Source organism: Equus asinus, chromosome 20 (genome assembly GCF_041296235.1).
Source record: "Equus asinus isolate D_3611 breed Donkey chromosome 20, EquAss-T2T_v2, whole genome shotgun sequence".
Lineage (NCBI taxonomy): Eukaryota > Metazoa > Chordata > Mammalia > Perissodactyla > Equidae > Equus > Equus asinus.
In genome coordinates this window covers 65,529,381-65,551,468 of record NC_091809.1, presented here as the reverse complement: position 1 = coordinate 65,551,468, position 22,088 = coordinate 65,529,381, and the positions used below count along the sequence as shown (strand labels likewise).

General features: G+C 35.2%; 1 protein-coding gene across 2 annotated transcripts; it reads right to left on the bottom strand.

Annotated features, from left to right (window-relative positions):
- Positions 1-1,057: 1,057 nt before the first annotated feature.
- Positions 1,058-21,690, bottom strand: FAM76B (family with sequence similarity 76 member B). 2 transcript variants are annotated; one of them, XM_014835391.3, is made up of 10 exons: positions 21,306-21,690; positions 20,430-20,494; positions 19,252-19,306; positions 17,687-17,842; positions 15,717-15,916; positions 12,443-12,490; positions 12,173-12,253; positions 11,381-11,516; positions 8,525-8,626; positions 1,058-3,727 (listed from the first exon to the last, which is right to left on the bottom strand). In XM_014835391.3, the coding sequence occupies exons 1-10, from the start codon at positions 21,390-21,392 to the stop codon at positions 3,638-3,640; spliced, it is 1,020 nt and encodes a 339-aa protein (XP_014690877.1). In that variant the 5' UTR covers positions 21,393-21,690; the 3' UTR covers positions 1,058-3,637. The 2 variants fall into 2 exon arrangements, with proteins under 2 accessions (XP_014690877.1, XP_014690878.1); XM_014835392.3 differs by having other exon boundaries at positions 11,381-11,513; positions 21,306-21,603.
- Between the last annotated feature and the right edge of the window lie 398 nt (positions 21,691-22,088).

The following is a 22,088-nucleotide window of genomic DNA, read 5'->3' as shown; positions in this document are numbered from 1 at the left end:
TTAAAATGGGGCTTCGAATAACTTTTCCACGTTCACCTCCCAATTCTTCCCCATGTCTTCCATTCACTATCCCTGAAACCTTCTCACGGTTTTTTTTTTTTTTTTTTGTAAATATACTCCTGGTTCTCAAAGTGTGGGATCAGAGACAGAAGCATCTTACCTGGGGGCTTAGAAACACAAATTCTTGGGCCCCATCCCAGACCTAGGAACTCCCTTGCTAAAGGCTATTAGCTTTGTAATGCAATTTATAACACCAAAGTTAAATTCTAGAGTTTTCACGTACATTGTCTCCCCAACTAGACTATACACAATCGCCTCTTCAACTTTTATCCTATGACACAACCTAGCATGGTTCTAGTCATAGCCACGTTCCAAAGTTTGTAAAAATTATATATATAGCTTGATTTATCATTGCTTTGAAATAGCAGAATAAAGTTTTTTTCCTCAGGAAAATAACTATTCTAAGCAGTTAGAATAAATGTATAGGAAAATAAAGTTTCTGTTGGGCCTGAGCCGATTCTCTCGAATCTGTATTTTAGGGCCTCAGACTGGGAAAATGCAGATGAAGCTCAGAGTAGGCTCAATAATGGTCTCCCGAGATGTCCCGGGCCGAATCCCCGGAGCTCGGGGATGTTACCTCATAGGCCAACGGGGAGGGTGCGGATGTGACTAAGGATTTGTGAGGATACTACCCCGCTCATCCGGGTGAAGCCCAATGAGGGAGCAGAGGGAGATACAACCACCAAAGAGAGAGACTTTATTACGACAGAGATAGAGACTTGAAGATGTTACACTTCTGGCTTTGAAGATAGAAGAAGGGGCAAAGAGCCACAGATTGCAAAGAATGTCGCTCCAAAAGGTAGAAAAGGCAAGGAAATTATTCTCTCCCAGAGCCTCCAAAAGGAACCAGCCCTGCCAACACCTACTTGACCTTAGCCCAGGGAAACCGATTTTGGACTTCTGGCCTCCAGAGCCATAAGAGAATTAATCTGTGCTGTTTTAAGCCACCAAGGCTGTGGTAATTTGTTATAGCAGCAAGACGAAACTAACACAAAGCTTTTGACAAGTTTTTATTGTGAAATATTGGATTTAGAAAAAAGTACAAAATGTCAACAGTCAGATGTGTACAAGTACAGTATTTCAATAGTCTATACATGTGAACGGTTTAACAGGTTCACCGCAGAATGCATATTTAGACCAATACAATCTAAAAAGGACTGCAATATTCACAAGCTATTAATACATAAATAACTTGAGCCAAAATGACCCTCACTGGTAATGCTAATTAATAGCTGAAAACAGGCTAAAAAGCACAATACGGCACACCATAGTATCTCCTTACAGGTCCACATTTAAAGAATATCAGCAATTTATGTCAATACACTACAGATCCAGGACTGCGACTCCATTACTAGTTTATACAATTGCAAAAGAATTAAGTTATAAAATAAAGAGAGGGTATTTAATTAGGACTAAATACTGTGAAGCCCCTAAAAGATTTCAGCCTTGGAATTTACAAAGCTTAAGTATTTAGACTGAGTTTCAATTTTTAATCTGTTACCTAACAAAGGGGGAGGGCGGCACCTTTCTTGTGTAGCAGCTCCAACATGGTATAAGAACTATTACATAACTTATTTTAAAACAAAAATGACCACTGTGGATTGACAAATGGCTATGAAACCAGAATATAAAACGTTACAAATTTTAAAGAAAGGTAATGACTATCTTATGAATTTAGCAAATCCTGCAAACATTAAAATCTGTGTTAAGAAGGCATTATCTATCATTGCTGAGAGTACTAAATTTAGGAAGATTGCATGAAGATCTCATAAAAATAAACTGGTTTAATTTTTCCAAGTCTGACAGATTCCACTGTTTGTTATCACTTGAAAATTACCCTAGATTATGTTTTCAAACTGGACAAAGAATTATTGATATCACTTTATAATGAATAACTGTAGGAATAAGCTAACAAAGCATGAGTCACATTAAAAACAATTATTACAATCATCCTGTGTTCTGAGGAAAGACAATCTTTGATATGACATTCATAATCAATGCTTGTTTAAAAACAAAATCTTGAAAATGATAAATTTATTAACAGTTTACTTGAAAGAAATTTATCCTTTCCCATAAACTCCTATGAGAAGGAACTCTTCCACTCTGTACAGTACATCTAGCAATGTCTGAAGCTTTAAAATTGAAATAAAAGTCTGAACTGGCATTTATTAAGTAGGAGATGAATTCCATTACAGGCTGAAAACCACTAGATCAGAATATAATTAGACAATAACTTCACATAACCTATCCCACCCTATCCTAACCTTTTATAGACAATTTTAAAGACTCTGATATAATTTTCTTATAAATAGTGCCTGAATCTTACAGTAGATTCCAATCTATTCAAAGATAATCACAGATTGATTTAAAAGTTATTTAATTTTTTCCAGATTTGCTTTAAACTTACAAATTAAGTATGGTGTACATAAATATTAACTTAGATAACCACATATTATAGGGAAAGCAGATATATGGATCACTGCAGAAAAATTATAAATTTTAAATTTTTATAAAAGAAAAATAAAGCAAAACATGTAACTCACAAAATATGAACATGAAGCCATATGACATAAAAAATAAAATTACTCTATCAGAAGTGATTTAGAATTAAATCTTTGGGGAAGTATTTTGACATAATTCAATGATTCAATGACCAACAGCTTCCCACACCACAGAGAAACAAACCAAAAAATCATCTAAAGTCTATTGCATTATCAGTTCTTAATGCAACCGCAAACATTTTACTAGCAACTTTGATTTCCTTTTGAAATAGGCTTCTGTACATATACATTTATATACAAACATTTATTAAACATGATTTTAAAACAAACTGTATGTACAAAAGATCTGCATTCCTATAAATAAAAACATTAGGTGGCAAAAAGGCACTTGTAAGTAAAAATCTACAGTAGTTTTTACAAAACAAAACACTTTACCTTGGATACTGTACAATAAACATTAATTCCTATACCAATAACGAAATACTAGTTTACTAATGTTAATGATGTAACTTTTTAAAAAACATATTTACATATACTCTGAAGTTCATTTAACAAAAGCACCATGATTCTCTAAATTCATGTTGATGCAAAGTAAAAACACAATTACCAAAAAACCAGTGTTCACCATTTTCCTTGTTTAAAAGTTTTCATATTTCTAAATTGAAAACTGTTAATCTGAAGTTAATTCTGAAATTAGCATAGTGGAAAACAAAAAACAAAACAAACCCCAAACCCTGCTGCTCTGATTTCATAAAACCATACCTACTCTATTATTGCATGTTGCATTTTATAAAGAGCACGACTCATGCACTCCTTTACAACTGTTTAATACTATTGCTGGCAAAAAAGTTCCTGGATATCAAATAATTAAAAAGTTACTTCAAACCAGTTGAAGTCTTATTTGAATGTTTTACAACTTAAAAAAATGCTGTATATCAGTTACAAAAGTGAATAGGAAACACGCCAATTCATTTGGTGTGCAAAAATAGTTTTCCACTACACAGAATGTAAGGGCTTCACACAACTTTTCTCAAATGTACATTTTCAGCAGAAACACTACATGAATAACTACTTTTTCAAGGGGACGTTAGTATGCTTCCACTTTTGTCAAACTTTTTACCCTTTGACAATGCTGCAACCTGTTTGAGTAGTTCTCTGTTTTTGGCCTGTGGGAGACAAAAACATTTAACATTAAAAATGTTTGAAATATTATTAAGTCACGCTGAAGAATATTACTTATTTAATGCTGTTCTTTTCACTTACAGAACAAGATTTCACTGAAACACTAAGAGAATAAATGAAAGAGTTGGTACACTTAGGTTCATCTCTTTAACGTTGGATACATAAGAAGGAAAATTCTAGATTGGTTTATCAGCCCCCTTTGTAAATGTCAATATTAACATAATTGTTGTCCAAAGATATAATCAATTACAAAAAAAGCAACTTAAAATGAATCTACTTAAAAGAGAATGAAAATTTCAAAACGGGAAAGTTTGGCTCTTTATCTTAAAAACATGAAATGAAAACTTTTCATCAGGAAGTTTTATTTTATGAAAATAGGTTTTATTTTATAATTAATAAGATCAAATGACTCAAGTGATGGTTTGGGAGGATATTTCCAACAATCTGTACAAAGTCTTGCATTTGATGTCTATGTATTTATAGAACAAGCATAAGAGGTCCTTTTTGCAAAAATATTCACTTTATCACTTTGCCAAAGGAGCTCTCTTAATGATACTCAAATGATGTTTTTTTTTTTGAAGCACCCATCAGAACCACCCTTTCTGATCTTACTTTTGTTCCTTTAATTACCAAAACAGTCATTCGGTACTGGCTTTGATGTAAATTGAGCAGTTACACATCATCACTCTTTTCAGTTTCATGAAAGCTTGAAATTTATTTTCAAAGATTCAAAATTTCACTTTGCTATCAATCTGAGCTGATTTTGGACTCACTGAAATGTTCCATCCACCACTGACAAAGACAGTGTCCTTGAGCCAATGCACTAGGACAATCACTAGTGTTTGTTGAGAAGGAATGTGTCAACAGGGACTTTCAGTGAATATTTTCACATTTTGACCACCTTTGTCTCCCTATGCAATCTCTTAACTGTGCAAACGTAGATAATAAGAACTTTTCATATATACAAACACATTAATGATCAAACACTTTGGCACTTTTGAGCCAAAATGGGGAGAGCATTGACAAGAGTTTGGAATCTGAGCACTGCTCTAAAAACAAAATTTTAACAGACATCCTCTGTAAACCACCAAATGTAAACCATTTTCCTTCACAGGTCTTAAGATTTTTATCTACAGACTTTTTTTAACCTCAGTGCTTCATCTTCTACTCTTTAGCCTTTGTATGGCAAGATAACAGCCTGCCTCCTCTGTATATTCTCTTAAAGCAGTTACATGAAATAGAAACCTCTTCCAGGCTTTGTTCTTCCACTCCCAGACCCTTGTCCAATCCAACTCCCCCTAATTAATACCTATGACCTCCAAAATGCAAATGTTCTTAGAGCTGTCTTATATTTGCAAATCAAATCACTTTATGTTCAACTGCATGATTAATGGCGTTTCTCTATTCAACGGTTATTAAATAATTACGGCGGTAATTAAGAGTTTAAATTTCAATTTCAAATTTAGAAAACCATCAAGAATTTTAAAGGACTTTTATTTTCTCTTCAAAACTAAATGGTTTGAGAAACTCAGAGAAGAAATCAATGAGAATGCCTGGCATTTAGCGAAAGTCAGGTAAGCACACTCATGATCAACTGATTTATTACTCAGCTGAGCTGCCCTAGTCGATGTTGTAGTTTTAAATTGTTTTTCTTTTCATTGTTAGCTACTTATTATTTAGTTTCTAACTATAACAGACTCACTGGCTAAAAGAGGAATTTCAAGAAACAAATTTTAAAATACAAATTGATGAAGGGTATAAAGAAAGGTTAAGTCTGCAAATTTGCCTCAAAGAGATCTCCATCAGACCTGTATGTTACATTTATACAAAAGCGTTTATACTGGCACACCAAACCACTAAAACCTTAATCTTCAAGTTATCTTTTCTCAATCATCATTAAGAAATGAGTTTATAATTTTCATATTCTAAGTATGAAATATAAGAATTCAAGTATTAGGTACTGAAAGCAGTTTTTCCTCTTAATTCTTTAGCAGCTAATTTTTCATCTGCATTTCTATTTCAGTCTCCTAACCACATCACTAATAACTTTATTTGCTGATAACTTATGTGAGGGAAAAGTCATTAAGAAAAAATAAACAATGCAACAGTTGTTAACTGGACATGAGTCCAAATTTGTCTTATTCTAATTTAGATTAAAAATATATTTTAAATGTAACATTTAAATATATACAAGTTTAAATTTTTTTATCCTAATATTACTTCTTTATTATCCACCCTGCAAGAATCAATTAAATTAAAAACTCTTAGGCAAGTTAAGTTAAAAATGTCTAGAAATACTGGTCTAAAGGAAAGAATATCTGGATTAAGAATCACACAGATCCTACTTTGAATCCTGGCTCTGCCACTTTATCTGTTACGTAAGCTGGAGTCTATTTTCCATATGTAAAACAGAAACTTCACCACCCATTTTAACAGTTGAGAGAACTAATAAACTATATAAAACACAGCCTGATAAACTGATAGAAAACACAGTGGCTGCTACACAGTAGGCACTCAAATGTTAGTTCTCTTTCCCCTTTTATCAACTTATCTCCTAAACAAAAGGTAGATTTTTCATTTGGTATTCTTGACATTTTAGATAATTAGGGTTGTTTTGGGGTTTCCTGGGGGGGTATTTTGCACAATTTTTTCTTCTGATGCTCAGTGCTTATTTCCCAGGTTTGACAGTTTAAAATGTTTGAGAACTATTAGAGCAAGGTAAATTTTCTGCTACAGGGTTCAGTTTCTTATTATCACAAAAAGAAAAACAGTTAACTATGTTTATTCATCTAGGTAGAGAACTCTACTAGCACATGGTTGCTAAAGGGAGTGGGGTTAAAACAGGGTACTTAACTGTGACGGAATGTCTCCAGCAATAACACAAAAGATACAGGGAAGTGGTCTGATAACAAGGATGAAATAAAAAGCCTGAGTAAGCTGAGGTGGTGGGAGGCAGTGTAGAACAGGAGGAAAGCATAGTTAAATCTGAGTCAGAAGATGCAGGTTTCTATGTCACTTCTGATTAATTATGTAAGCACAGTTTCATCTGTAAAATGGGAATACCACATAACTCAAAGTTATTGTAAGGAGCAAATAAGACAGCCTGTGTAATATCGTGTTGAAAATGTCATACTTCTATACAAATATTAGTTACTATCCTATTATATGAAACTTCAGCTACCAACCAAGAGGAGGTACACTTAAGATACCAATCAAGCTAAGACGTCAGAGAGGTTCCCCGTCTTAGAGCTACAAAATAAAACAACAAAATGCTCTCTTGAACAGTGAGGAGTACTAAGTTTTGTCATCTTTAAGTACTGCTCACAGTTCTTCTGTTACCTCATTCTGGATTTACTCCAGAGATTTGGTTACAACACATTAAATCAGAGATCCTCATACAGAAGATTTTGTTGCCAGGTAATCACTCAGCATTAATAACTGAATGAGGAAAATAAGAACGTCACAAAACTAATACTTGCTGGTAGACGATAAACAGTAAGGTACAAGAAGCCCAATATATGATGTGGGCAATCTCTCAGGAGAGAGGGCAGATGGGCATTTCCACCAGTCAGTCACCATTCACTCAACACATTATTTGAATACCTGCTATGTGCCAGGTTCTATACAAGGTTTCTCTTCAAAATTCTCTGTAATAATAAGATTAGCATTAAGCCTAGCTAACCAATACCTAGAATTTCAACAGGTTCCTAAATCCACTTTACAATTTTACTCAATTTAAGCTATCTTCAACGAAGTATGAAGAATACAAAAAACAAAAGATAGGAATAGAAAATATCCCTTGGTGTTACAATGTTAAAAAAAAAAACAATAACAACAGGGCAGTATTATTCCTTGCTTCCCAAGCTAAACTCTCCGCCAAGAGTCTCAAGTCTATATGCTGGCACCTTCTGTGCTTCTAAGACTTAAAACTTCTGAACTTTAAAAAATCTCATTACCTAAAGATTGATTCTACAAACGTCAGAATGCATAAATCAATAGAAAGTGTAATCAATTTAGCGCGGACTGATTTCTAAGTTTATAAAACCTAGGTGAGAAAAGGCTTGAGTAAGGGACTAATCTGTACCCCTCTGGATGCTCTCCATCTCTGCATGCTAGATATCAGATACTCCTCTCTGTGTCACTGTGATGACCCTTGGTTTCACCATTCACTTTCCTGTATACTGAAACCCTACTGAGTACATTTCGCAGTACTCAGCGGATGACCTAGATCACTGGAGGCTCCCTGTTGTGGCACACAGCAGAACTCTATTTGGCACCCTGAAAATCACAGTACCAAGCTTAAAGCTCTCTTTTGCCTTGCATCACTGCTTGAAGTATAAATTTTCTCCACTTGAGGTCCCTGAGAATTGGTTTTGTACACTCACCTCCCTTCCCATTATTTGGGAGGAAAGAGGAAGATTAATTGTACAATGTACTCAAGAGCTTATTTTCACCCTAGTTTCATGAATCTAATTTTTAATTTTTTGCTTTTCATCTGATGATCAATTGAACATATTCCAGTAATAGGCCCCTCTGAAAACCCTATCTGAAGTTTAGGCAAAAGTTTTCAGAATTAATATACTGAATCTCCTATCAAGTGATTGCAAGCAATAACTTTTAACGGGAACAGGATAAAAAAACAATTATAAAGTCAAAATCAAACCTGAAAATGCACCAAATATGCATAAAACAGGGATACCAATACCAGTCTAATACAATGAATACTATTAACCAAGTTCAGCTCTCCTTGCCTAACAATTTACATAAATATTGTCATTTACCTGAAGTTGTTCCACAGTTTCTTTGTGAGCTTTCTCCATACTGTTCATCTTTGTTCTCAGGTTTGACTCTTGGTACTGAAAGTCTGCCTTTAGTTCAGTTAACTGAGAAATTTAAGAAAATACATATATATGTGTATATGTGTTTATATATATATGCACATACACAAACACATCACTTTAAATATTCTTCACAATAAACTCAGAACTTGCTATAAAAGTGAAAGATGTTAGCAGTTTCCTGAGTTTTATAACTTAAAGATAGAATTTCTGTTTTCTGAAATAATGAATTCTATCTACTATACTATAATTTTAATGTTAAGATAACATTGAACCATCAGTAAAACTTTTGAGAAGTTGCCTTTCTTTGACGAGTCTGGCTGGATCTACCTAAAGGTGGCTTCACTGAACAGAGTTTGGCAACTTGTATGCCAACAGGAAAGCTTACTGGCTAATACCTTAGAAAATGCTTCAATTAACATGTACTTCACATTATGTATAAACAAGGTGAATATTAAAACTGGTTTCAGGTTAAAATAATCTTTCAGTGATAAAAGAAAAAGCTTTCACACTAGGGAAGTACAAAGAGAAATTATCAACCAAGAGCTACATTGCTTTCATTTTTAAATTTATGCCCAGAATTAGGTATCCAATACCACCTAAGATTTGAAGTAAAAACAAAGAACAAAGTATAGAAATACAACTAATATGGAATGAGAAAGGAAAGGGGGTTACTTTAAAATTTGGGCTAATTTAGACAGACAAAAAAAAAAAGTCAGAGGTTTGAGAAAGCAAAGAAGGCTACATGATAATTTTTTTCATCAATATCAATGACACAAAAATACAAAATTTCATGACTTCAAACTAAAAAATAAGTTAGCATATAATTTCATAATCAGAACCATGCAAAATAAAACTTCTGATTATTTTTAAATGGCTTTCATTATGTAAACTTTAAAGGTTTGTATGTTATTTTTTGGTAATTACCCAGTAACTTGTAAACTGAAAGATGTACAACAGCAAAAACAGAGAAAGGAAATCATGGTGTCCTATATTCTTATTTTCTGAATAAAAGCCCTTGCGCTTTTGTCAAATTGAAAGACTAAGTGAATTCTCTCTCTGTTTTCTATATTACAAAGGAATTCCTGTTCTGAAATGCCAATTCACATCAGATCAGCTAAGATAATTATTCTTGTCACTACCCTGTAAGTTGCCTCCAGACTAAGAATTTCTGGAAGATAAGGATCCTGTCTTTTATTTATTTATTCATCTTTATATCATGATCTAGTATGTGGCTGGCTCTAGAAGTCACTGAGTAAAGTGAAAGAAATTTAAGAAAATAACTTGGGCTGCCTTAGATTTACATGATAAGAAAAAACTGCAAATATGTAGATATTTCAGGCTTATATTATTATATTTCTCATAACACTGCTAATTGCCATCCCTATTAGTGTTTCTTCTAAAAAAAAGGAACACTAACAAGAGCAGAAAACTTTCAATTGACTACACTAATAGAGAATAGTCATGCTATGAAAAGAAAAAAAAATCTAAGAAAGTCAAAATTCCATAATTCATCACTACTTGTTTTTGGAATCATTGCTACTCTACAGTAAACAACATTTTATTCAATTTTTATCTAGGTTAATACAGATCTTCCTGTCTTTGTGCAATAGAAATGTCTCTAAAATTTTGTGCTTAAAACAAATTTCCATAAAAGCTCATTAGTTAAAAAATCCTGCTGTTAATCAAAAAGAACCATAAAAAAAAGACACTCATAACTATCCTGTTTATGTTACATCAATCCTAAATTTCATATACTGAATTTGCTTAAATTAAGATACAAATATTTTCAAATTAATTTAAATCCACTAACCAACAAGGTGTGGGAAAATGTAACATAAAAGTTGTTGAATGCCAGGGGTGAAAGCCAGCTCAGACTCAAGCACTACTATGTATACTCAGGGATAGATAATTCATATACCTATTTGTAACCATGTCTTGTTCATCATTTTAAAAAGAATGTCTTTCATGTTTTCCTATGGATAAGAAGTTTGAAATAGGTCAAACTAGATAGTCTAGGACCGTAAAACAAGTACAAAGTAGGTTCTGCCCTCAAAGATAACCAAACATCAGTAATGATCAGTCATAAGCACTTACACATGCCAAAAGCTGTAGCAAGTACTTTATATTTTCATTTAATCAAAACAACCATCCCATGAGATGGTATCAATACTCTCATTTTTAAAATGAGAAAACTAAGTCCCAAAGAAGTGAAAGATTCTCCTCAAGTTCACAGAGAAAGTGTCAGAACTTTTCACTAAACAGACAATATATTTGACATTCCCTTTGATCTAACTGACAAACCAAGTTCCAATACACTTACCTCCTACAAAACGATCTTAGACACCTATTGTTAAACTACTGACTACCACACAGAGAATTTCCATAGCACTACTTTTCACCAGTTATTAGATCTGGATTGAAATACATACATGACTGGTATATCAAAGACTATATTCAATTACTTTCTTAAATCATAAGAATTCATATAATATTCCATTTCCATTTCATTTTCAAATTAAGACAGACCTATTTTTAAATTACAAGCTTACTGAAAACTAACGTTCAGAAATTATTAGAATTCTAATTAGCTCTCAATTCTCAGAACTGAAATTCTCAAAGCCCATTTCTACCTACCTTCATTAGATGGCTTAGGTTTGTTTGGGCTTTTGTAAGTCTTACAAGAATCATGCACAACAAACATTACGAAATTATTAAAGGAATTCCAATAAAATTTGCAATTATCAAGCAAGAGTCAAGATGTAAATCTTACCAGGTTTCAGTAAAACATGTTCTTACCTTTTTATCTTTTTCTAAAATGGTCTGGTCTCTCTGCTGTAAGAGACGTTTAAGTGACATCACCTCTTCTTTCAGTTGACTTATAAGGACAAAATTGTCTGTTCCCCCACTATCTGCTGACTGATTTATAGAGCTACTAAAAAGAAAAAAATAAAATACAGTTAAATGAAGTAGAAGGAAAATTAGCAGGTGTTCAAATTGCATAAATTAGACAATTCCACAAACATCCTTAAGGCTAATGCAAAAAAATATGTACCTGACAGAAATGGATGCAACTGGCAAATTACCTTACTAATGGCACACATTACATACACCTGCAGAAATATAATTCAGTATTAGCTTTTAGGGGGTCAATACTTCTAGTGTAAAGCAATAGGCAGCCAATTTGTACAGTAACATCAGCAAACTTTTGGCTAATGAACTAAAACAAAGTCACGCTCATAATACTTTAAATCTAAAAACATTTTCCAAGCAGGTCAATTTAAAATATCACAATTAGATTTGTGTTTCATTGAAGAATAATTAAGATAAAGAGAATGTTCTCTATTCAGATTTGTTTTCCTTTTTTCAAAACCCAAATTTATTCCCCAAATAGAACAACATAGTTCAGTGCCACTTTCTTATCACCAAAATTAAGTTAAAAATGTTTAACTGATTATGTTTACTCTTCTAGGTGACTCAAAGAAGTCAATGTAGAAGATTTTCTATTCTTTTACCTAGTAATAACTGGAAATCGACCATAACTGTTCAACTAAGTTGAAATTTCACAGCACTAAAGGAATTCATTTTTACCTATCTCCATTAGATGGCTTAGATTCCAATTTGGGCTTTTTCTTTGGAGTTTCATTCTGAATTGCTGCAGAGGATTTATGGCTGAAACCAAACATTAATAAGAATAATTAGAGTAAAAAGGGCAGAGGCATCAAGTGATAAGTTCTTCTTCCCCTAAAATATTATCGAATATCATTGATATTTTAAAAGCCTAAGTAACAAAGTTAAATAGATGTCTCATTTTAAAAATTCTATTTCAACACATCTCAAAAAATATGTTAACATATTTACCTCTGTTTCCACAGTCCCTGCTCTTGTTCTGGACTTAGATTGCTGATTCTGAAAAATATATAAATGACATCTAGTAACAACACATTTAATACATCTACATTTAACGACATTCTTCCCAATGGAATCAAATTATGTTTATAATCTTTTGTCCAGAGAAAGGCATATTCAATTAAGTTTTCAGACTAATATATATTGAATAAATCACATTCTAATGAGATAAATTCTAATCAAATGACTACCAGCCATCTTAAGTTCTTTAAGAAAGGTATGATGACAGAAACTGAATTTTCTTTTTAATCAGGACTCCTACAATTCAGTTGAACATCATACGAAGGATTAGGGTATATGACCATGAAAATCACAACAGGGTTCTATAATTATAAAGTCTGAGAATCACCATACTTAGGCTGCCCTTACTATTTCAGACAGAAGATGTAATATCTTTAAAGTTAAAGCCTCATAATCCTACATGGAGAGTCTTCCTTTGGAGTAACTCAAGTTGCTCAGAATAGTACATCAAGTTGAACCAAATTTTTCTTTTTTTTGTTTTTTGCAGGGGAAGATTCACCCTAAGCTAACATGTGTCACCCATCTACCTCCTTTTTTCTTCCAATCCCCTCCTGCCCCACTGCCAAAGCCCCAGAACATAGCTGTGTATAGTTGGTAGTTTTTTTGGTTCTTCTATGTGAGCAACGGCCACAGCATGGTTACTGACAGACAAGTAGTATGGTTCCACACCTGGGAACTGAACCCAGGCGACCAAAGTAGAGCGCACCGAACCTTAACCACTAGGTCATCAGGGCTGGCTCAGGAAATATCTTAATTTCTCTGTTTCTTTCCTAGTTTTCCTAAGGACCCTCTCAAAAGTCTCAATCTTTCTTTAATCAGTACTCTAGAGAAGTCATGCTGAAAATATTGGGAAATTTCATATTCACAACTGATTTTACTTTTATTCATAATTAATACTATAATAGTACTTTTTTTCCATTATGCCATAATACTAATAACCACTTTATAATTCAGTATGAATCCTACACACTTTTCTCCTGTACTTGCAGGTTAGCCAATCCTTCATTAACCCCTAGTTTACTGACTCAAGATGTATAGAGCATCTCCTATGTACCAGACACCATGTATTTGCACACTACAAGAGATGTTAGAAGATCTGAGCTGTGTGACCTTTTGCTCATTACTTAAAATCCCTGAGCCTCAGTTCCCTCATCTATGAAATAGGTTTAATACATATGTTATAGGGAGATGGGGATAAAACAAGTTATGTATATAAAAGTACTTAGTACAGTGCTAACATACACACAATAAATAAAAATTATGTACAGATGTGTGTGTATAAAATTTACTATTGTTTTAGCTGTAGAAATTTTTTAAGCAAAAGTGAAAAATAGACCATGTTGTAAGAATCATGTGTAAATAAATACCAAGTTGGGGAAATGATTCTGTAATTGTATGAACCTGAGTTCTTTTTTTTACTTGCGGCAAGGAACGGCAACTCTGCTATGGAATTCAGTCGCCATTTTCTTTCTTTCACAAATTTCATTATAAGCATTAGCAAGCCATATAATCACACATAAATTAACAGCACTATCCATATGTCAAAGGGAGAACAATCACAGTAGTAATAATTTAACAAATATGCTTGGAATTCTCATCTTTGTTTTCTGAGGTGGGCCATTCCTGGATCCAGATGGACCTGAATTTCTTCCCTCCTCTCCCTCACTCCATCACTGTATATCACAATATGTATGCTCCTCATAATCGTTCTGATAAACTGAACTTGGGATAGGACTACACCAACTGCCTACTCATCAAATGGTCTATATCCATCAAATACAAAATAGCATTTCTATTTCTTAAATAATGAAAAGAAAAAAAACTAAAGGTCAATACAATCCTCTTTTGCTTTACTTTTGAAACCTGTCTTTCAAAAGATTAAGTTAGTCACAAAATTTCACTTTATAAACATACTCTGAGTGTGCCCTTTGACATCATACTAAGACAAATTTATCTGTAAAGGACAGAAGAAAGGGACATTTTAGCTGAGTCTTAGGAGTAAGTCTGAGAGATACCATTATGGCAGTTATTTTATCATATTTTTTCTTAAAGCAAGAAGCAAAAACAAGGAAGATTTATGTTCTTTTGCTCCTTGGGATACTCTGATATAAAAACCACAAGATTTCTTCAAAATAGCCAGATTAGAAGTCACTAGGCCGTCTACCACCGTTATAGAGAGGAAGCAGTACAACACCATAAGGCAAGTAGAAAAATTGCTACTGAAGGAAACATCAGTGCCTCAATAAAGCCTCATAATCTAATATGTGCTTGCCTATAATTTAGAATCAAATCTTCTTTATTAGAAAGAACTATATTATATTCCAAAAATACCATTATGTATTCCTAAACATGGTAGGCATCAGTTTTTTGTAAATCAAAGTGTTTTATCTATCTAGAACTTTAAAGACTCAGACAAATTTGAGAAAAAATAACGAATTCTTCTGAAAATCGGTACATCATCATGTCCCTGTTTTCTCCATTTTAATTTGTGTTTAATATTCTTGATTTTTCCATGAAGACTACAACTACACTAAAAAAAAACTCTCATACTACACACATAAAGGGTTAAGATACCACTAATGAATAACTTCCCCACCAAAGCACTTTAAAAATCAACTAGTTGTTTATATTTGAATAGAATTCTGCCTACATGTTTTTTAAAAAACAACAAACTAGTTAAAAAAAATTATTTCTCACACTTTGGGAATCTTCAAGATTTAGAATGCTTTTATCATGGTCACAAATGATAGTGTTAAAATCTGTTCTCCAAAAATAAAGAACATATATTTCCTAGTCACTGGTTTAAATGTTTTAACTAAAACAAATTAATGATAACTGAGGTAAATATAATTTTTACAAGTAAAATCCTAACAATTAAACAAAAAAAGAATACTGAGGCTTTTGATAACGTAAATCAAGTATTAACTCTGATGTACTCGTATTTTGACTTACGGTATGATCATAATTTTATATAGTAATTCCCTAAATGTCTTATCTTTACCGTTACAGTAAGAAGCTAAACACAATCCATGCAGGTAATTTTATATATGGAATAAAGTGGGAAAACAGCCCTAGGCACCCAAGAAGCTTACCATGTACAATGGAAACTAGACTGGCACAAAGCTAGTATACGCAAAATGTTAAATGCCAACACAGCATTAAAATGCCAAGGAAGATTTTAGAAAACATGATTTCAAGTACTTACTTGTGATGGCTACTGCTGTGACGATGGTGATGATGATGATGATGGTGATGATGTTTTGAATGATGCTGGTCTTTCTCAGTAAGAGATGAAGAAGATGAATTTGAATGTGAAGATCCCAGGCTCTTCCTTTGTTCTTTTGTCTTCTGTAAAACTCTCTTGTATGATAAAGTACAGAGCCAGCACAACAACTTTCCATCAACCTTTTTTAAGACAAATATCTGTATTAGATTAAACGCACCTGTAAACTGGCTGTAAGTGAAACCAGGTAAGATAAACTGCTCAACCTCTAGCTTTATTTCACACATGCACACACAGATTGTTGCAAAATGGAAGTAAAATTAGATTTTCCGAAAACTTGGGAAAATGCTTGTTTGGAGAATCATAAAAATGGTGAGGATGATACATGGACTTCCATTGCTTCTGAGGAATTTTTTAATTTGGAGAGAAAGACCTTTATTATTGGAAAATAAGCATAAACTCATAATATACTTCAAAGAAATACTATCTAAACACTAGCCTGAATTCTTAAATCACTATATGATTATTAAACTGACAGTTCCCACTACAGTAAAAACTGTTAATTTATACAAAAAAAGGAGAGAATGAACGACACATACAGTAGATTCTCATTATTTGCAGGTCTCATATTTGCAAATTCACCACCTACTTGCTAAAATTTATCCGTAACCCTGAAATCAACTTACAGCGCTTTTGTGGTCATTCAAGCATATGCACAGAGCAGCAAAAAATTTGTGTAGCCAGACAGCAAATGTTCCCAGCTAAGGTGGAACAAGGTGACGCTCTGCTGCTTTCTTCTTTCAGCTCTTACAGTGTAAACAAGTGTCCTTTTCATGGTCTAGTTAGTGCCATGTTTTTTGCATTTTGTGCTTTTTATTGGTGATTTCACTGTTTAAAACGGTCCCCAAGTGTAGTCTAAAGTGATGTATAGTGTTCCTAAATGCAAGAAGGCTGCGACGTACCTTATGTAAAGAACACACGTGTTAACCTAACACCCAACCTAAGCTGTGTTCAGGCATTGTCATAGTGCTGTGTGCCATGAGTTCAGTCTAATCAATCAACAATATATATTAAAGTGTTTTTAAACAGAAACATACACAAAACAGGATTATGTATTGATCAACTCATCACCATGCTGTGACCAGAAGAAGGAATCCAATTCTCTATTGCCCTTAGGAGCAATAGTTCAGTATTCGCCAATTCAGTGGTTGCAGTAACTTTATAGAAATTAACTACCATGAATAAGGAGAATCAAGCGTACATTTGCCAAGGGAGAGGAAAAGAAACTTCCTTTCAAAATCAAGACTAAACCTATACAAATAAAATTAAGTTTTTATTTTTTACACAAGAAGCGCTGGAGGGACATGTCTTACAACTAGGGTACATATATTGCTGTGGGGTGACCCGAGGCAGCCCCTTGAAGAGACAGTCATCCTCCAAATCAACTGAGACTGACAGACAATAGGAGGCCTGTGTGAATGCTAATCAGAAGAACGTCATATATATACACATACTTTTTAAGTCACTGTAGGTAGAGAAAAACAAACAATGGTTTAAATGTGAGCCCCAAATCAAAGGCCTAAGAGTAACTTTGAATTATTCATGTTAATGTGACATCAGGTATTTTTTTTACACCAGCAACTTCAAGTAACCAGCAAAAGGGTAAATAGATGAAAGGATTTAAAAGCAGTTAGTAATTCTCCTGAACCAAATGTTGGATAACCAAATACTACTAAATAGCCATCAGAGAATATTTTTTGAAGCACAGTAATCTCAACTGATCAACATGAATCTACATATGGTGCACTATTCCTAAATTTTCATCTACCTACCTCCTTTTGAGGACCCAAAGAATCCATCAAGTCTTAGTAGTGTATTAACTATAACAACTCCCAACTTGTTTGGTGTTTTATTTAATTTCCAGAAGATGTCATAAGATAAATAAAACATACCTTTCTTCTTCCTTCCTCCTTCCGATCAAAAGCACACTGTTGTTTGCACTGTTCACAGGTCTGAGGTGGGCCATATTTTTTTTCTGAATTTGTGCAACGCTGACACTTTGTACCAATAAATGCTGCAATTATGTTACAGTACTGACAAGGCTTAGGCTGAAAAACAGATAAGCATTTCCATTAATTGAGACATTTAAAAACATTAAAAATTAGCTTCATAAAATATACCCAGTGTACAAACACATTTCTGGATTACAGAAACTAGTAAGTAAAAGATTTTTCTGCCAAGTGTGTTGCCCTATCATATTCAATGACATTTATCATATTTCTATTCATTTACTAACATTTATTTCTAAAGTTATGAAACTTTTCTTATTCTACTGAATAGTTAAATAATGATGAGAAACATGATTTATGATCTGCATAACATGTTATACAATACAAAAGCTACATGTGATAAAAGTCTCAAAAAATGAAAATAAAGGTACGCACTTACAGAAAAGTTTCATGTATCCAGTATTTACTAATTTAATATTCTGGTTAGCTTAAGAACTATATAATTTATTCAAAAAACCTTTAACAACTTTTCATCGTATACAGGTACAGATGATTCCAGGAGCATGTACTATAGGTGAGTTTTCAACTTAAAAAAAATTGGCACAAGCATATTCAACATAAACTATAACAAACACACCTTAATTTTCTTTGATATCCAAAAGACAATTCAGGATTTTATAGAGCCTTAAGGCCAGCAATTTGAATAATCATTACTACAATATACCAATAATGATTGTAATATACATCTAAGAAAATAATCATACAGGCATACCTCGGAGGTAAGAGCAGGCTTGATTCTAGACCACTGCGATAAAGCAAATATCACAATAAAGCAAGTCCCAAGAATTTTTTGTTCCCAGTGTACATAAAAGTTATGTATACACTATACTATAGTCTATTAAGTGTGTAATAGCATTATGTGTGAAAAAACGTACATACTTAAAACAATACTTCAGTGCTAAAATATGCTAACCATCATCTGAGCCTTCAGTGAGTCATTATCTTTTTGCTGGTAGAGGGTCTTGTAAAAACGCACTACCTGCAAATCACATTAAGCAAAGCACAATAAAACGAGGTACGCCAGTACTAAGATAATGTCATTACTTTTGCGAATAAATGCCTGAACTGTGTTGCTACATAAAAACTGTTGGAGGTTCTGAAGAGGGCAGGAAAAGTATGATTATGCAAACTCTGTGGATAAGGAGGTTCTCCACCACCAGCAGTTTGTTTGCTATATTTGTTTCTCCTTATGAAGAAACCATTTGTTGTTATTAAAGAATAAAATCATAAATTTTACACCAAAATTCAGTAGGTATAAAACGTGCACATAACATGATTGCTTTTAGTTGTCATTTTCCCAGACTGCCTATAGAAAATTTCTTTCCTGAAATACTTGACATGTTGAAATATTTAAGAACGGAGCAATACTTATGTTTTAAAAGGTGCATCTTTGTGAAAAAGATTAACTGACCGTAACAATATGAAATGAAAATATAAGACATCCTTACCGTGCCAAATTGCTTCACATTTTGAGCACACTTCTTACAAATTGTATTAGTTTTGCTGGAAAAGAAATTGTACACAGATGATCAAAATGAGGTAGCTTTCATGATAATTAGCACAATGTTGAACTAAAGCAAGTAGTTCTCTTTGACTATTTGCTTTAGTAGTACTTAAAACTCACTCTAATATAGACCAAGGATTTCTTAAAAAATACAAATATAAGGATCTTTTCAGGGTTGTATATTATCCAAATTTACTCCTATTTCATTAAGACCAATATCTTTATGCATTTTTATTGTATGCTTTTTGGGAAAGGAAACAAAACAAAAAATACTAATGTTTCCTATCTAGTTCCAAAATCTTCACACTTGCCACTATTTCTATACAGCATTACATACCAGTGCCTACCTAACCTTCTACTGGGCCTTCTCCACTATATGATGCCCATACTCCTTATGAAGAAACCATTTGTTGTTCTCTTAGGCTATTCTCTTCTATGAGCCCTGATTGTCTAACAAGAATCACCCTGTTAAAAAGCATGTGCTATTCTTCCACTGGTAACAAGTTACTAGATTTTACCCGTGGAAGGTAGTTGGCAACACTAAAGATCTCTCCTCAGGTCCATGTCAGTACTAATGTTTTGGCTTTTTAAAAATTCTTTGTGAGGAAGACTGGCCCTGAGCTAACATCTGTTGCCGATCTTTCCCTTTTTGTTTGACGAAGATTGTCACTGAGCTAACATCTATGCCAATCTTCCTCTATTTTAGGTGGGATGCTACCACAGTGTGGTTAAATGAGTGGTGCTAGGTCTGCGCCCAAGATCCAAACATGTAAACCCCAGGTCACCAAAGCAGAGTGCGTGAACCTAACCACTACGCCACTGGGCCAGCCCCAGCTTAACGGCAACTGTTTATATTTGCATTTTTCATTAGCAAGGCTGTACGTTTCTCATGCAATAACATTCTTTATTTCTTCATGTGTAAACTGAACTCTAGCTGTAAAATAACCACTAGATTTTTGTCCACATTCTCTCTCCCATCTTGTATAAAAGGTTTACAACTTAAAATTTAAGAAACTAAATCATTTTTTTAAAAAACTTTAATACAAATATGAGATTACAACCCCCAAGTATTCCTTACAGACACTTTGCTCTTAACAATCAAAAACTGTACAGTATACAAACCTCTCTTGTTGAAACTCTGATCTGCAGTAAGTACATTTTACAATAGGATGTGCAATCCGACATTCCTGTAATAAGAGAATATATTAGTCAGTATCTATCTCAAAGTCCCAAATTTCACTTTTCTGGTAGAAAACTATTATCCAACCTAGCCAAACGTCTAAAACATCAATAAATCTGTCCCCCAACGTAGATAATTGAGTGACTTATCACGTAAGTGGCCAATTACACACAATTCCTTAGGGAAGGCATAGGTGTCTTTGTCTTTATTAGATGGGGGGGATATGCTACAGATAAATTAACCAAGCTGTCATGCCCGATTTCAAGGACTGGTTAAATGTGAAACTACTTATTATTTTGCACCGTTGCTCACAGACAGCATCCCGGCTTTAACGGGATGGGAGGAGCTCCAAATCATAGAGCATTCTGTTCCCAAGCCAGTCGCTTCGCTTTCCTGGACAGGGAAGAAGGATGCCATCAGCTTTGCGGCTTCAGGTTCCTAGCAAGAAAGTGCAAAAACCGTCCCCTGCCTCCCGGTGGAAGGACAGGATAGACCAGGCAGAAAAACGAGATGAAAACATCTCCACCCCAGGGTCTCTGCGGCATAGACAGGTGGCTGCCTCACTCAGCCCCACCCCTGAGACCCCTGAACGTTGTTGGGGACCGGGACCCTCCTGGGCTGCCTGGAAGAAAGCAGGATTCTGTCTTCCTCCCAGCTGATGCCCAAGTGCTCGGATAAAGGGGTCCGGGGTGGGAGGCGAGGGCTCCCAAACCCCCAAGGCGCGGGCGAAGAGATCAGCGCTGCAGCGCAGTGGCACCCAGCTCCCGCGGGCCACGGCCGAGGAAACCCCGCCCGCCCGCCGCCCAGCGCCCACAGACCTTGCAAAGCTGCTGGCCCTGGGAGAGCTCCTCGAAGGGATAGCGCTGGGTACACTTGGTGCAGGCGTACAGGGCCGAGGCCGCCATCCTGCTCCTCAGTCTCCTCCTCCACCGCCGCCCGCTGCGAGGCGGGGCCCTACGGAGAACTCCGGCGCCGCCGCCGCCGCCGCCGCCACCCGGGCCGCGGGCTCCTCCTCCTCCCCCTCCTCCCCCTCCCCCTGCCTCGCGCCCACCAGGGCCTCGCCGCGAGATCCCAAGGCTCTGCGACCGACGCCGTCTCCCTCCGCCTCCACTTCCGCCCCAGCCCACCCAGTGACGCCGTCCCAGCCGCTCCCGCTTAGGCCCCGATAGCGGCGGAGGGAGACGAAGCGGATAGCTTTTTGCGGTTTAGCTGCGCGGCAGCGGATCCGCTTCCTTCTCGGCTCCCTTCCCTAACCCTGATTGGCTGGGGGGGCTACTGCGTCACTCGGTCGCTCCTCCCAACCCCTAACCCCGGCTACGCAGGGCGCTCCCACAAAGGGAGGAAGTCGCTGACCAATAACAGACCGTCGCTGTCAGCGCGCGAAATCCGCTTTAAACGAGCCCCGCCCAAAGGTCCCGGTCGCGGCTATTTCTAACAGCCAGTCCCAGGTTTGGGTGACAGCGCCCCAACCTAATTGGGCAAATGTTCGCGAAGGTTTACCTTCTGCCTCTACTCTGTTTCCCCTGACTTCTATTGGACCAAATCATTAAGCCCCTCCTAATTCTGTTTGTTATTGGTCAAAAGGTAAGTACTTCACCTGG

Excerpts from the sequence above, each read along its gene's own strand:
- FAM76B (XM_014835391.3), bottom strand. The coding sequence starts at position 21,392 with ATGGCGGCCTCGGCCCTGTACGCCTGCACCAAGTGTACCCAGCGCTAT. Across the intron at positions 20,495-21,305 it reads AGGGCCAGCAGCTTTGCAAG|GAATGTCGGATTGCACATCC; the intron begins GTCTGTGGGCGC and ends CTCTTATTACAG. Across the intron at positions 17,843-19,251 it reads ATGTGAAGCAATTTGGCACG|CCTAAGCCTTGTCAGTACTG; the intron begins GTAAGGATGTCT and ends TCTGTTTTTCAG.